Source organism: Acartia tonsa, chromosome 13, assembly GCF_053477335.1.
Source record: "Acartia tonsa isolate MP-2025a chromosome 13, ASM5347733v1, whole genome shotgun sequence".
Taxonomy (NCBI): domain Eukaryota; kingdom Metazoa; phylum Arthropoda; class Copepoda; order Calanoida; family Acartiidae; genus Acartia; species Acartia tonsa.
Genome location: NC_137272.1, coordinates 30,801,137 through 30,814,696, shown reverse-complemented (window position 1 = coordinate 30,814,696; position 13,560 = coordinate 30,801,137). Strand labels below are relative to the sequence as shown.

Below are 13,560 nucleotides of genomic sequence, written 5' to 3'. Positions count from 1 at the left end.
GCTTATCTATTAAAATTCTTTTTAAAAGCGAAGCTTTTCTATAATTAGGGTCGGTCCGTCCGTCCGTCCGAGATAGATAGCTTTTATTCGTTAATTTATGCATGTTAGAATTGTCCTATCGATTTCAAACTTTGCATGATGATTCCTGTAGTAGTTGGGTACGATTTAGAAAGCGTAGCAACTCTATAATCATTACCAGAATGTCCATACGTCCATTTTAAACATGTTGATTTTTCTACTTTTTTAACAACAAATTTTCAAGTGTTTTAATTATCCGTTTGATCTGATTTTTGGTATATTGATTCCTGGGACAACAAAGAACAATATTATAAGCGAAGCAATTCTATAATCAAGTCCAAAAATGTAAGTATGTCCATAAACATTATCCTGTTTTTAAGCAGTTTTTCAACAAATTTACCTACAATTTTGATTCGACATTTATACATTTATGTTACGATTTTTCAGTTCAGATACTATACAAGTGTTAAAGTCCGTTTGTCCTACCGTTTCAGTGCTTCGCTTTTATGGATGTTGTCATCCTTGTTTTAAAAATAAATTGATAAATAAAACAAAGTGTTTTAGATCTAAAAAACAAGGCACCGCCAATTTTTGCGTTAAAAAACCTAAATTTATTATTCCAGATTTGTACAAAACTAATATACATAAATTTTCGGGACACAATTTACCTTAGTACTTAAAGTTGGAGGGTGATAAGCCCACCCCACCTACCCTCAAGAAATTATTAAAATGATCATGATTTTCAAATTTCAGAGAGAGGTAAGTTACTATTTAACTTCTTATGTCCGTTTGTAGTTTTGTTTTTGATTTTCTTTGCTGCTATTTAAGGTAGACTTTCTATAAATTGGTAATGATATTATATACATTATAGATTTTATACTGAAAATAGTGAATCAGCTTATAATGCCTCATAAAAATAACGTCATACAATAGAAATGACCAATGACAGGCCAGTATACATTGTTATTGACCAACAGTAAAATGAATACTGACACTATAAGCTGCTTCAATCTTTGGCAGTTTTTTTTTGACTGAAGGGGTTATTTTAACCTAACTGAAAAACTGGCCATAAATTTGTAGAATGTTGCTTATTTAAAGGTAAAGAAAAACACTGAAAGTATGTTATTACAAGCGCAAATTTCTGCTCCAGGTAGCGAAGCTACTCTATAACTCACTTTGTCTGTTCGTCTTTCTATGAAATAAGATCATTAGAAATAGACGGTTAATTTTGATTCATATAAATCAATGAGCGTCTACTCTATAACTTACTCGGTCCGTCAGTCTGTTTGTAAGGCTTTAGAAGGAATAAGATCGTTATAAGAAAACTGTTTAACTTTGCTACTATTACTTTATCTATTGGATTGCTAATTTGTTTTCTCAGCTGCTTTTAAAGATAGACATCTATATTTTTTTCTGAGCATCGCTACCTACGAATGCTGTCATCCTTGTTATTTTCAACATTTTGGGGTGAAAATATGTTCGCATGTGTCGAACTTGAAGTTTTTAGATGATATTTAAGGACTTAGGTGTTAAAAAGGGGATTCAGCTGGAAACTTAGGACAATTTTTAAGTAATTATTAAATAAATTCTTAATTAAAAGTAATAGGATGTCTGTCTAAGTGTATATATTGGTGTGCAGCAAAGGAACTTGCAAACTTCTGAACCGATATAGTTCTCCTTTACAATGAAGCTTCTTATAGATTCAGGAAAAGATAAAACTAATTCGGGGGAGGATACCTGTGGTTTATAAAAAGTAGAGTATTTAAAAACTCCTTAAACTTATCATCTTAATACCCTTTTAGAAAGTAATTTTAAAAGAAAGGTGTTAAATTTACCTTTGAAGGTTAAAGATGTTTAGTTTTTTCCCAATTTTTTCAGGGATAAGACAATTGTCGATAAATTTATGTACACAGAATTAGCACTTCTGTAGATTAATACTAGTGGCCGAACACTCAAGTAAATGAATCAACAAATCAAACTTCACTCAAGTCCCCAAAGTTGTAAGAAAACGTTATTATAAAACTTTGGGGTCTCTCTCTGGTTTTTTCTCTGATAGGTTTTCATCTTTTTAGAAAATTATTTCAAAAGGAAAACAAAGCTAGAACGTGTAATTAGAAAAGCACAGAAAAATAAAATGGTTTTGCAAAATTTAGAAATTCTAATTTTACTTTCAAAGGCACAATTGGGGGGAAAAGTCATCGCAGAGGTTAATTTAAATTTTAATTGTGTTGTCCATCCAAAAATAAACATTTATTTTGCAAAAATTAATTAGAAATTTAAATTCTATTAATAGATTTTTCTCTTTATAAAAAAGATTAATATAATTTTGTAAAAATTAAAATAATTCATAATCTTTTTGTTAGCATATATAACACTAGATTAAAAATATAAACAAGTATACATGAAGAATTTTGCCTCTAAAAAATACTGTTTTTTCTTATACAGACATATACAAACCCTATCGAATGTATAGTGCCTAATAAAAATGACGTCATACAATACAAATTACCAATGATATAGGCCAGTATATACATCGTAATTGACCAACGGTAAAATGTATACTGGCCTAACATCGGTAATTTGTATTGAATGACGTCATTTTTTATTAGGCACTATAAGATGTTTAAAATTTTACTACGGACGGATATTTGGAATTATAGAGTAGCTTCGCTAATAATAATAAAACTAGTACTTACAGTTTGACAGTATCTCTTGGTATAAATTCAGGCAGCTTGGTAAGGCCAGTGTTGGACAGACGGACGGATATTTGGAATTATAGAGTAGCTTCGCTAATAATAATAAAACTAGTACTTACAGTTTGACAGTATCTCTTGGAATAAATTCAGGCAGCTTGGTAAGGCCAGCGTTGGAACAGTCCACTGTGTTACTCCTAGAGGCCAGTCAGAATATACAGTCACATTAGGTTCAGGGATTTAAAGGGAGATTATGATCAACAAAATTACCAGGTATGTAGCTTAAAAATATTTACCATTACCTAGTAAGGGCGGGATTCTCCATCAATTTAAGTGATCATCTAGAGAATCTAGAGCATCATCCACGTGCAATGGGATGCGATACTCTAACATTCAAGGATATTAGGTTAAGTAACATACATCAAACAACCAACCCTTTGATTGCACGACCTCTGTCTGAGAAGTGCATGGTAGTGAGTTGCGCCTGTTTATGGGCTAAGACATTCCCCCTACTTTTACTATTTATGTCGCGCACCAGACATTGCAGCAGTAAGAACCTTTTTAAATGTCTTTAGTTATGACGCGGTGTCGGCCTGAGATTCGAACCTATTACCTCCCCGGCGACGAGCGGATGCGCTACGTGTTAAGCCACAATCGCGGATTGGCTTAAAAATATTAGTTAGTGGGTTTAAAAACAACTTGTTCGGAACTAACCAATCAAAATGCAATAGGAGTATCAAAAGTTTTTGAGCCAACGAATAAGATGACATGGCTATAAAACTTTGGGTACCAGTATTATTTCATTGCAGACAAATGTACCCTTCTTTCCCGTTCTTTTTAGAACAGAAAAATATTAAATCACTTTACTGTTTTTTATGCAAAAATTCTAAAATGGTTTATAATTATTGAAATATATTTTTTGTATCTAATATAAATTTTATTAATTATTTTTGTTTTAATAAAATTATATTTTATCAATAGGGATTAAAAAATGCAAATTCAAATTTAAAATCAACAAAAAAAACGCGCAATTTGTAAATAATTACTTAATCCATGTTTTGATTAAAATATCAAAATAATTTCATTCAAGTGATCTTTGAACTTTTACTGATTAAATTCTATATTTTTTGTGTTTAATTTGCAAAAATATTGTTGAAACTTGTCATAAAGTTGACTTTTTTCTAATTAGCTTCAAAAATACATTTCAAATTATGCATTTCAACAAGAACAAACTTTTTCTTGAAAAAGGAAGGGGACATAGGATCATAAATTTCACCGGTACCCATAGTTTTATAACCACGTTTTCTTATTAGTTTGCTAAAAAAACTTTGGGAGATTTTTATTGAATTTCAATTAATTGGTTCTAAATCTTTTAACGAATAAATTATTAAATTCAATCTAAAGGGATTGGATTATTTTGTTTATAATCGATCATTGGGTATAATTATGTATTGATTTATCATCCCTCTAGATCCTTAAATGCTGGTTCAAATCAACAGGATGATTCTAACAGGTCTTAATAAACAGTCAAAGCTATCCATTACAGACAAACAGACCTATCCTAAATTTAGAAAAGCTGCGTCTTTAAAAATGAGAACGCATAATTTTGAGGACAAATGTAAATCTGTCAGCCCCCGACTTCATTTAGTTCATTTGCATTGCATACCTTAAAATTCAGGGATATTAAGGGATAAGACAATGGAAACATAATTTATGTTTATCTAAAATGATGTTAAATAACATTGCCTCTTCTGTAGATTGCATCTGAAACGTTTGAACGCTCAACTTAATGAAACAACCAATGAAAATTCAACTAAAGTCCACAAAGTTAATAAGCCAATAAATAAGAATATATATAACTTTGGGGACTACAGTAATTAACAGTCTAATGTCCCCTTCCTCCCTGTTAGAATATTAAATTTCTCATATCTTTTTAGAGGCATCGCAGGAATAAGGTTTAGGTAACGAGAAAAAAAATATAGAATTATAATGGGGGGGGGGGGGGGGGGGCAGATATAAAAAGTCCCCAAAATATCGAAACCTTTATGAGTATTTTTTCTAATTTATTCAGTTGTTGGTTACACACATGGAAGTACAAACTTTTGAACCAGTTTTCATCCACGAAATGTATTGGATGTATATTTTTTTATCATCTATTTTCTTATCCATAAAATCTCAGCTTTAAGCTGCATTTACTCTGATATGACCCATACAATTACCTCGTTAAAATGATTTTAAACAGATACAAAACACGTTTATGGCACACTTACAATTTGCTTTTTTGGTTCAATGTCTTAAAAGGAAGTTATTCTTTTAGTTTTGAGATAGATAGGTAGCTAATATATAGGAGAAAATTAAATAAAAAACTTAACAGAATCGTAAATCTATTTTGTTTTGATTGGGCGTCCTAGCCCCATGAATTAGGATTTGAAGCCTATTTTACAAGGATCTAAGGACAATGGCCGAGAAATTGATTTACATCACCATTGATACACAAAATTACTCTTTCTGTAGATGACAATTAGTGGTTAAAACGTTTGGATACTCAACTTAATGAACCAACCAATCAAAATTCACTTAAGTCCCCAAAGTTGTAATGCCAAAGAATAAGAAAACTACATTATGAAACATTGGGACTAGTGTAATAAACAGTCTAATGTTCCCTCTCTCTCTGGACTAAACCACTTCTTTCACGCCCCTAGCTACCTGACTTTTCATCTATTGTTAACCATCTTTGGATAAATTATAAAAAAAAAATTTTTGTGAAGTGCACCTTAAAATATGATAAAAGGTTGTTAAAGGCTGTATCAGGCAATGTTTGCATTATGTAAAAAGATATTGAGCAGTTCATTGAAAACAACATAAATTAAATGCATTAATTTAAGGATTGCCGCTACTCTATAACCATGAAAAAGACAATTGTCGTACGTCATAACGTTAATTCAAGAGGGACAATACTTAAAAATGCATGAAAGAAATGTATTATTGTTATGAAACTTGTCACTATTGCTTATTTTGGGGATAAATTGATTTAATGATTACCATTATTTGTTAAAAAGGTTGGACACTGCTAGTTTGGACCAACCAATCAAGATTTTAAAAACACCAAAAGTTATTAAACTACCAAATGAGATTGGATGTTTATAAAACTATTTAAAATGCTAAAGGAAAAATAGGTATTATGTAATTGTACAATTCGATAGCAAATATTTCTAAAAATTATATTTAAAAATTTTACAAATATTGGTTGTAAAGCATGAAAGCCTTCATAATTTCTTTCTTGATTTATTGCATCTGCACCACAGTGGGACAAAAGTACAATAATCTGGACATTTTCATTTGCATTACAGTGGGACAAAATTATAATAGTTTGGACATTTTAATCTACACCACAGTAGAATAAAATTACAAGAATCTGGACATTAGCATCTGCACCACAGTGGGATAAAACTATAATAATCTGGACATTTGCATCTGCATCACAGTGGGACAAAACTATAATAATCTGGACATTTGCATCTGCATCACAATGTGACAAAATTACAATAATCTGGACATTTGCATCCGCACCACAGTGGAACAAAATTACACTAATCTGGACATTTTGGGGATAAAATAAATGTAAGCATGAATTATCTTGAGGGATAAGATAATGGATGATAATTTGATATACTAATACTTCCCCAATTTGAAATACAAAATTCATTAAACTGCTAAAAAGTTTTGAAACTACTATTTTGAAAGCACCAATGTTGTAATAAAAGTTTTAAGCCAGAAAAGAGGGTACCATGATCAACTACAGCCCATTGTCCCCTCCGTCCTTAATGCACTTATAAAAATTAGTATTCATTAGAAAACTCTTTTTGGGAATTATACATTTTAATTATATAGTAAAAAGTCCAAAAATTTAAATTATCATTTTGTTTTTGAATAGTCATCTTGATATTTTAAAAAGGATAAAGGCAGAGATCTAAAGGGATAAGACAATGTAAGATAAATTGATTGTACATCCCCAATGACGATTCACAAAATTACCCTTTCTGTAAAATACAATGAGTGGTTGAAACGTTAGAACACTTAACTTAAAAACCAACCAATCAAAAATCATTAAAGTCCCCCAAAGTTGTTAAGTCAACGAATAAGAAAACGTTATCATAAAGTCCCCCCCCCCCCCCTGAAATTTATCCCTATTTGCCTGGGTTTAAAATTAAATTGTAACCAAAAACAGAAGAAGTTGAATAAAGAAAACATTTAACAAAAAAGATAAAACATTTTAAGCAAAGAAAATAAAAAAAATAATCACTTAAGTGTATTATTTATGCATCCTTTCTTATTAGTTGGATTTGTTATCAATAAGGAAATTTTTTTTATATTATGTTCGATTAGCAGAAAAGTTAGAGGCAAAAAGTTATATTTTAAAATTTAAAGCAGATTTTAAAATGTTTTATCCATAACTATGAAATAATTTGAATCTCGACACTTAAAGCAATAAATGTTAGGCATAAGATTTACACAAAATGGATTTCTAAAAAGTAATGGAATTGCAGCTTCTCTAAAAGTCTGTCTGTTCGTTAGTTTGTAAGTGATTTTTTTTTACAGGAAGGGAGGGTACATTGGAAGTTAATAACACTGGTACCTAAAGTTTTATTACCACATTATCTTATTCGTTGGATGTACTTTTACAGAATTTTGATTGGTTAATTCTATACAAGTTGTGTCTAAACTTTTTCAAAAATAATTTCAATCGACTGAAGTGATAATTTTGTTTATCGTCTTTTTCTATTAGCGATCCGCCCCTAGTCTTTATGGGTTCAGAAAAAGCAAGAGAAAATAGCCTAAAACCTTTTTTGCTACAGTTGAATGTAACTGTCCTTGTTTAAAAAGTAAACAGGATTTATTTTACAAGTTAATTAAAGTCAAACAATTTGTCATACAACTCGTTGAAAACTTAAACCAATAACTTTTTAAAAGCGAAGCTTTTCTATAATTGGGGTCGGTCCGTCCGTACGTCCGTAACGGATAGCTATTTCCGTTAATTTAGGCATGTTAGAATTGTCCTATCGATTTCAAATTTTGCATGGTGATTCCTTTAGGTACGATTTAGAAAGCGTAGCAACTCCGTAATCATTACTAAAATGGTACGTCCATTTTAAACATGTTGATTTTTTCACTTTTTTAACAACAAATTTTTATGTGATCTAATCATCGGATTGATCTGATTTTTGGTATATTGATTCCTGGGACAACAAAGTATAATGTAATAAGCGAAGCAACTCTATAATCATGTCCTAAAAATGTAAGTATGTCCATAAAAAATTATCCTGTATCAAGATCTTTTTCAACAAATTTACTTACAATTTTGCTTTGACTCTTATAAATTTATATTATGATAATTAAGTTCTAACACTATACAAGTGTTAATGTCCGTTTGTCCTACCGTTTCAGTGCTTCGCTTTTATGGATGTTGTCATCCTTGTTTTTATGCAATCTAGAATATCCAAGGATCTTAAGGGATAAGACAATGAAAGACAAATTGCTGTACATCCCAATTATGAAAAACAAAATTAGCCTTTCTATAATTTAAAATTATTGGTAGAAAAGTTTGGACACTGGTAATTTTGAACCAACCAATTTGGATACTGACCAGGCATGATTTTATAAAAGTACCCAAAGTTTTTGAGCCAATTTGTCTTATCCCTTGAGATCCCTGCTGTACAATGTGATTTTTTCAGGAAGCCTAACCCCAGTTCTAGCTTGACAATGACATGTCTTTGTAGAGTGAGTATCCATGGATCTAAGGAATAGGACAATGGCCAATAATTTTTTTGTATATCACCAATGATGATACTCAAAATTACCCCTTCTGTAGATTACAAATAGTAGTTAAAACGTTTGGACATTCAACTTAATGAATCAATCCATCAAAATTTAATTAAAGTCCCCAAAGTTGTTAGCCAACGAAGGAGAAAACATTAATAAAAATGTAATAAAACTTTGGGGACCAGTGTAATAAACAGCCCATTGTCTACTCCCTCCCTGTCTTTGTAGAGTTTGTACCGCAATGCAAACAACAAAAATTTTGCACCAAAAATTGACACATCGCATGTTTATACAAAATTGCATCCACCTGACATAACAGCCAGAGAGAAAGGGGACAATGGTTTGTCTATTACACTACTCCCCAAATTTTTATAATAAAATTTTCTTATTCGTTGGCTGAACAACTTTGGGGGCTTTAGTTAATTTTAATTAAATGTTTCATTATGTTGAGTGTTTAATCGTTTGAACCAATAAATTTAATCTACATTAGTGGTGAGTTTGTATCATCATTGGGGGAGTATATCAAGTTTCAGGCCATTGCCTTATCCTTTTAGATCAAAAATTTTTGAAAAGCTTCACTCTTTTACTGTTATTTTTTTGGTAGTTTTAAGGGGAGGTCTAAATTGACTTTTGCTTTGCCATAAACTTGTCCTTCGACACCTACTCTAACCAACCATGGGACAGGGGCAGATAATTTGAAGATAGAAAAATCAGGGATCTAAAGTGATAAGACAATTGTCAATAAATTAAAGTACATCCCTAATGATGTCGCACAAATTACCACTTCTATAGATTAAAATTAGTGATTGAAACGTTTGAACACTCAACTTAACGAATCAACCATTTAAAATTCACTAAAGTTCCAAAAGAAGTTAAGTCAACGAATAAGAAAATGTTCTTATAATACTTTGGGGAGTAATAGCCAACGAATGTTTATAGTTTTTATAAAACTTTGGGTACTAGTATAATTTACAGTCTAATGTCCATTCCCTACCTGGTTCAAAAGGATTAATGAAGCGCTGCAGATTTTTTGGTCATCCAATTTATTTTTGCTGTCAGAACAGGAAAACAGCGATAGGTAAATAAAGGTTTTCTCGTATTCATTTAATCCGGTGGATAGGAACCGGTTCTCATCCATACGAAAAAACTATGTCTAACATCGTATTATATCCAGCTTTCTACGAATATAAAAATGTACAATCATAAGATTAAAACCAGTTTTTTTAGCCCGTGCATTCGGCACCTCGGGGCTAAAAAAACTAGTTTTAATCTCATAATTGTACATTCTATATCCGCGGAAAGCCGTTTATAATACGATGCGAGAAATAACTATTAAATACCCTAAAATGATATTTAATCTGTGTTTTTAAATAATATTATATAGATCCCTAATCAGTAAATTCGTCAAAAAAATAGTGTAGGAACTTTCAATTCAAAGACTTTAAATAAAAAAGCATAAAAGCATCCCGTGACGTATGGAAAGCTTCCTTAAAAATGAGAATCAGTGGTTAGCGAGATCTTTGTGATCAATTTAAAAACTTTATTACTTTCTATACTAGGATAAAAATCTACTGTTTATTTCTTGTTAAAATGTACTACAATCTACTGTCGTTTTTTCTCTTGAATTTTTTTTATCCAAAAAAGTCAAATCCTTTATTTTATCTCTGAAAATGATTTTAATTAGCATTGATAAATGTTTTTAAATAATTACATTTTTGGGCTAATTTCTTATTCTTAGTTTTAAATTTTATTTTCGTTAGCAGTCTTTTATGCCTTTGAAATGTATAATACTTCTCTGTTTTTTTTCTTCAACAAAAATAAAGTCAGCTTGTTTTTTTTTAACTTCTAAATTATATAACTAGCTGATAAGCCCCTAGAACCCTCAAGGGCCATTGAAGTTGAGGGGGAGGGGTAGAGGTCGACCATCCCCCAAAATATTTCAAAACATTGCCTGGACCTATAAGAAGCTTCACTTTAAAGGAGAAATATAGGTTCAGCGGTTTGCTAAAAACAAAAAAATCTTACTACTTTACATGTTGAGATTGATTGTCCTTGTTCTTGTTTCTTATTTAAAATGCTAAAACTATTATGAATTAATTGCCATGATGAAAAATCATATCTGATAAAGTAAAAAGTCATGTAGATAACAAAGGAGGGATATCTTTACTATAAAGCAGTAAGATTTTTTGTTTGAAGCTTAAGATCTCAAAATTAGCTCGTCAGAATAAGTTGTACTTTAAGAAAGCCTGTTTTTGTGTCATAGGGTGGTTTTAAGCTATTTTCCTGACCTCCGCCGCCCACCCCCCTAGAGGTTAGGAACGAAGCAACTAGTCTAACTATAAAGTAGTAAGGATTTTACGTTTGAGGGAAAATATCTGGGAATTTGAGATTTTTATTGATTTAAGTTTTTCAGAATAGCTTCATATATGTCTTAATAGAGTTTTAGGCTAAATTAGTTCCAATTATAATGCACATAGACGTTTAGGTTTGAAGCTAAGCCCCTATTGCATAGCTACTAGACGATAGGGGCGCAACCGCTTTTATAATAAACGATTATTTATATTTATTAAGGGCAGGTTTTTGTCTTTTCTGTTCTCTTATTAGTTTTTAATTAATACCTGTTCCTTTCCATGCTTACCTATAGATAAGCATGTCACGAATCCATCTAACCGAAAATTATTCAGAAAGTAAAATTTGACGTTCATTAGCGCGCAAAAGAGGGGTGTTAACACCCCCTAAAAACAAATTTGGGAAGGACTGCCCCATCAATAGTTTATAAATCTACTGTTTCGTAGATCTATTTTGAGAAATTTTAATTGTTAAAAAGTCTTATGAATTGATTTTCAAATCTATGATTCTTATGATGATCTGGCACTATATACAAGTGTAGCATCTCTAAAATAAGGTAGTCTTAAAAAAAGAAATTTTAGTATGGCTTATAACCGGTTTCAATCCAGCGGAAATTAATCAAATTCAGAGCCATTAAGGAAACAATAATAATTTTTATGGACTTTTTAATTTATTGTTTTATTTTGACAATAAATGATGTAACAATTTAATGAGTTTTATTTTAAAATAAAAAGACACTTTAAAAGCCAATAAAATGACTATCCGAAAATCATCGAAAATTGGCAAAAATCTTTATGCATAGATATAAAAACAAGTTCTGCTAACTCCAAAAAAGCGAAGAAATATTATATTAATAAATAATGTATATGGTACATATGAATAAGAAAATTGACGATACATTGATGTACACCTCCAATTATATTGAACAAAATTCTTTTTACTTTAGATTTAAATTATTAAATTTAAACTTTGGGGATCAGTATAATTAACAGTGCAATGTCTCCTCCCTCTCTAAACATTCCCTTGCCCTAGCATTAAAAATAAATTTATATAAAGGAAAAACGTATGAACCCTAAAGAATTGTAGAGTAGCGACACTTCTGGAAATATAAAAAAAATTGCAACCTTATTTCTACTTTGCACCTGGCAGTATTTTTCAGGGAGGGTGGGGATATTGGACTGTTTATTACACTAGTCCCCAAAGTTTTATAATAATGACGTTTTTTATTTGTTGGCTGAACAACTATGGGACTTTTAATGATTTTTGATTGGTTAGTTTCAACGTTTCAACCCCTAATTGTAATCTACAGAAGGAGTATTTTTGTGTATCACCATTGAGGAATTACATCAATTTGTCGGCCATTGTCTTATCCCTTTAGATCCCTGAGTATTTTTACTTCTAAAAACTTTGTTGAAAATTAACTTTTAAAGAGTTTAGAAATTGATTATAGTAAAACCAAGCAGCTTCATTTTAAACTTACAAGTTTTAAAAACGATGCTTTTCTACTATTAGGGTATGTCCGTTCGTCCGTCCGTCTTTCCTTCCAACTGTCCGTCCGTCTGTCTCTCCGTCTCTTAGCCCGTATGTCCGTCCGTCTATATGTCAGCCCGTCTGTTTGTCTGTCTGTCAGTCTGTCTGTCCAACTGTCCCTCCGTCTGACTCTCCGTCTCTTAGCCCGTATGTCCGTCCGTCTATATTTTCTGTCTGTCTGTCTGTCTGTCTGTCTGTCCGTCTGTCCGTCTGTCCGTCTGTCCGTCTGTCCGTCTGTCCGTTCGTCTGTCTGTCTGTCTGTCTGTATGTCTGTCTGTCTGTCTGTCCGTCCGTCCGTCCGTCCGTCCGTCCGTCCGTCTGTATGTCTGTCCGTTCGTCCGTCTGTCTGTCCGTCCATCCATCTATCACCATCCAATCAAAACTTGACGCAGATAATCAAAATTTATATTGAGAATTTTAAGGGATAAGACAATGGACGATAAATATAGGTGTATGTACATACATCCCCAATGTTTAAAATATAATCAACCCTTCATTTATATATTAAAGTGTTGGTTGAAAAGTTTGGTCACTACTATATCAAACCAATCAAAGTTCATAGTATCAAAAGTAATTCAGCCAACGAATAAGATAAAACTTTGGGTACTAGTGTAAATAATGTCTGCTATCTTTCTGTATTTATGTTTATTTGATTGATTGCAATACACTAAATTCATTATAAGATCCTGCCTTTACTGTATTAAAGTTAACTGTTGTTTGAAAGATTACTGCTGCAACTCATGGATAAAATTGTGCTTGTTTTGTTGTATGCATTTTCACCTTATGTTTTAAAACTTAAACAAGGATATCATCAATCAACGTATATAAAAGCGAAGTTTAATTTGCATGTTCTATAATGGAACAATGCTATAATAGTTACTTGTCACATCGTATTATAGACAGCTGTCCGCGGATAATAATATGAAAAAATATGATATAATATGGTATTGATTGTATGATTTATATTTTACTATCCTTGGAAAAGATCCTCTAATATGATGCTATACATTTTTCAGTATAGATGAGAACTGGTTCTAATCCACCGGATATTAATCGGTTTCGAAGCGATACTGGAAATAATTTTCTAATAAATTTTAAACCCCCCCCCCCCCCCCAAGAAAAAAACGTATATGCAAAATTTCAAAAAGTG

At 31.5% G+C, this 13,560-nt stretch overlaps 1 protein-coding gene across 1 annotated transcript in view; it reads right to left on the bottom strand.

The window, feature by feature from the left end:
- Positions 1-13,560, bottom strand: part of sli (slit guidance ligand) — a 193,050-nt gene that overhangs the window by 164,144 nt on the left and 15,346 nt on the right. The window contains exon 3 of the mRNA XM_080146074.1: positions 2,834-2,910. Coding sequence (XP_080002200.1) covers positions 2,834-2,910 — 77 coding nt within the window. The remainder of the gene's footprint in view (positions 1-2,833; positions 2,911-13,560) is intronic.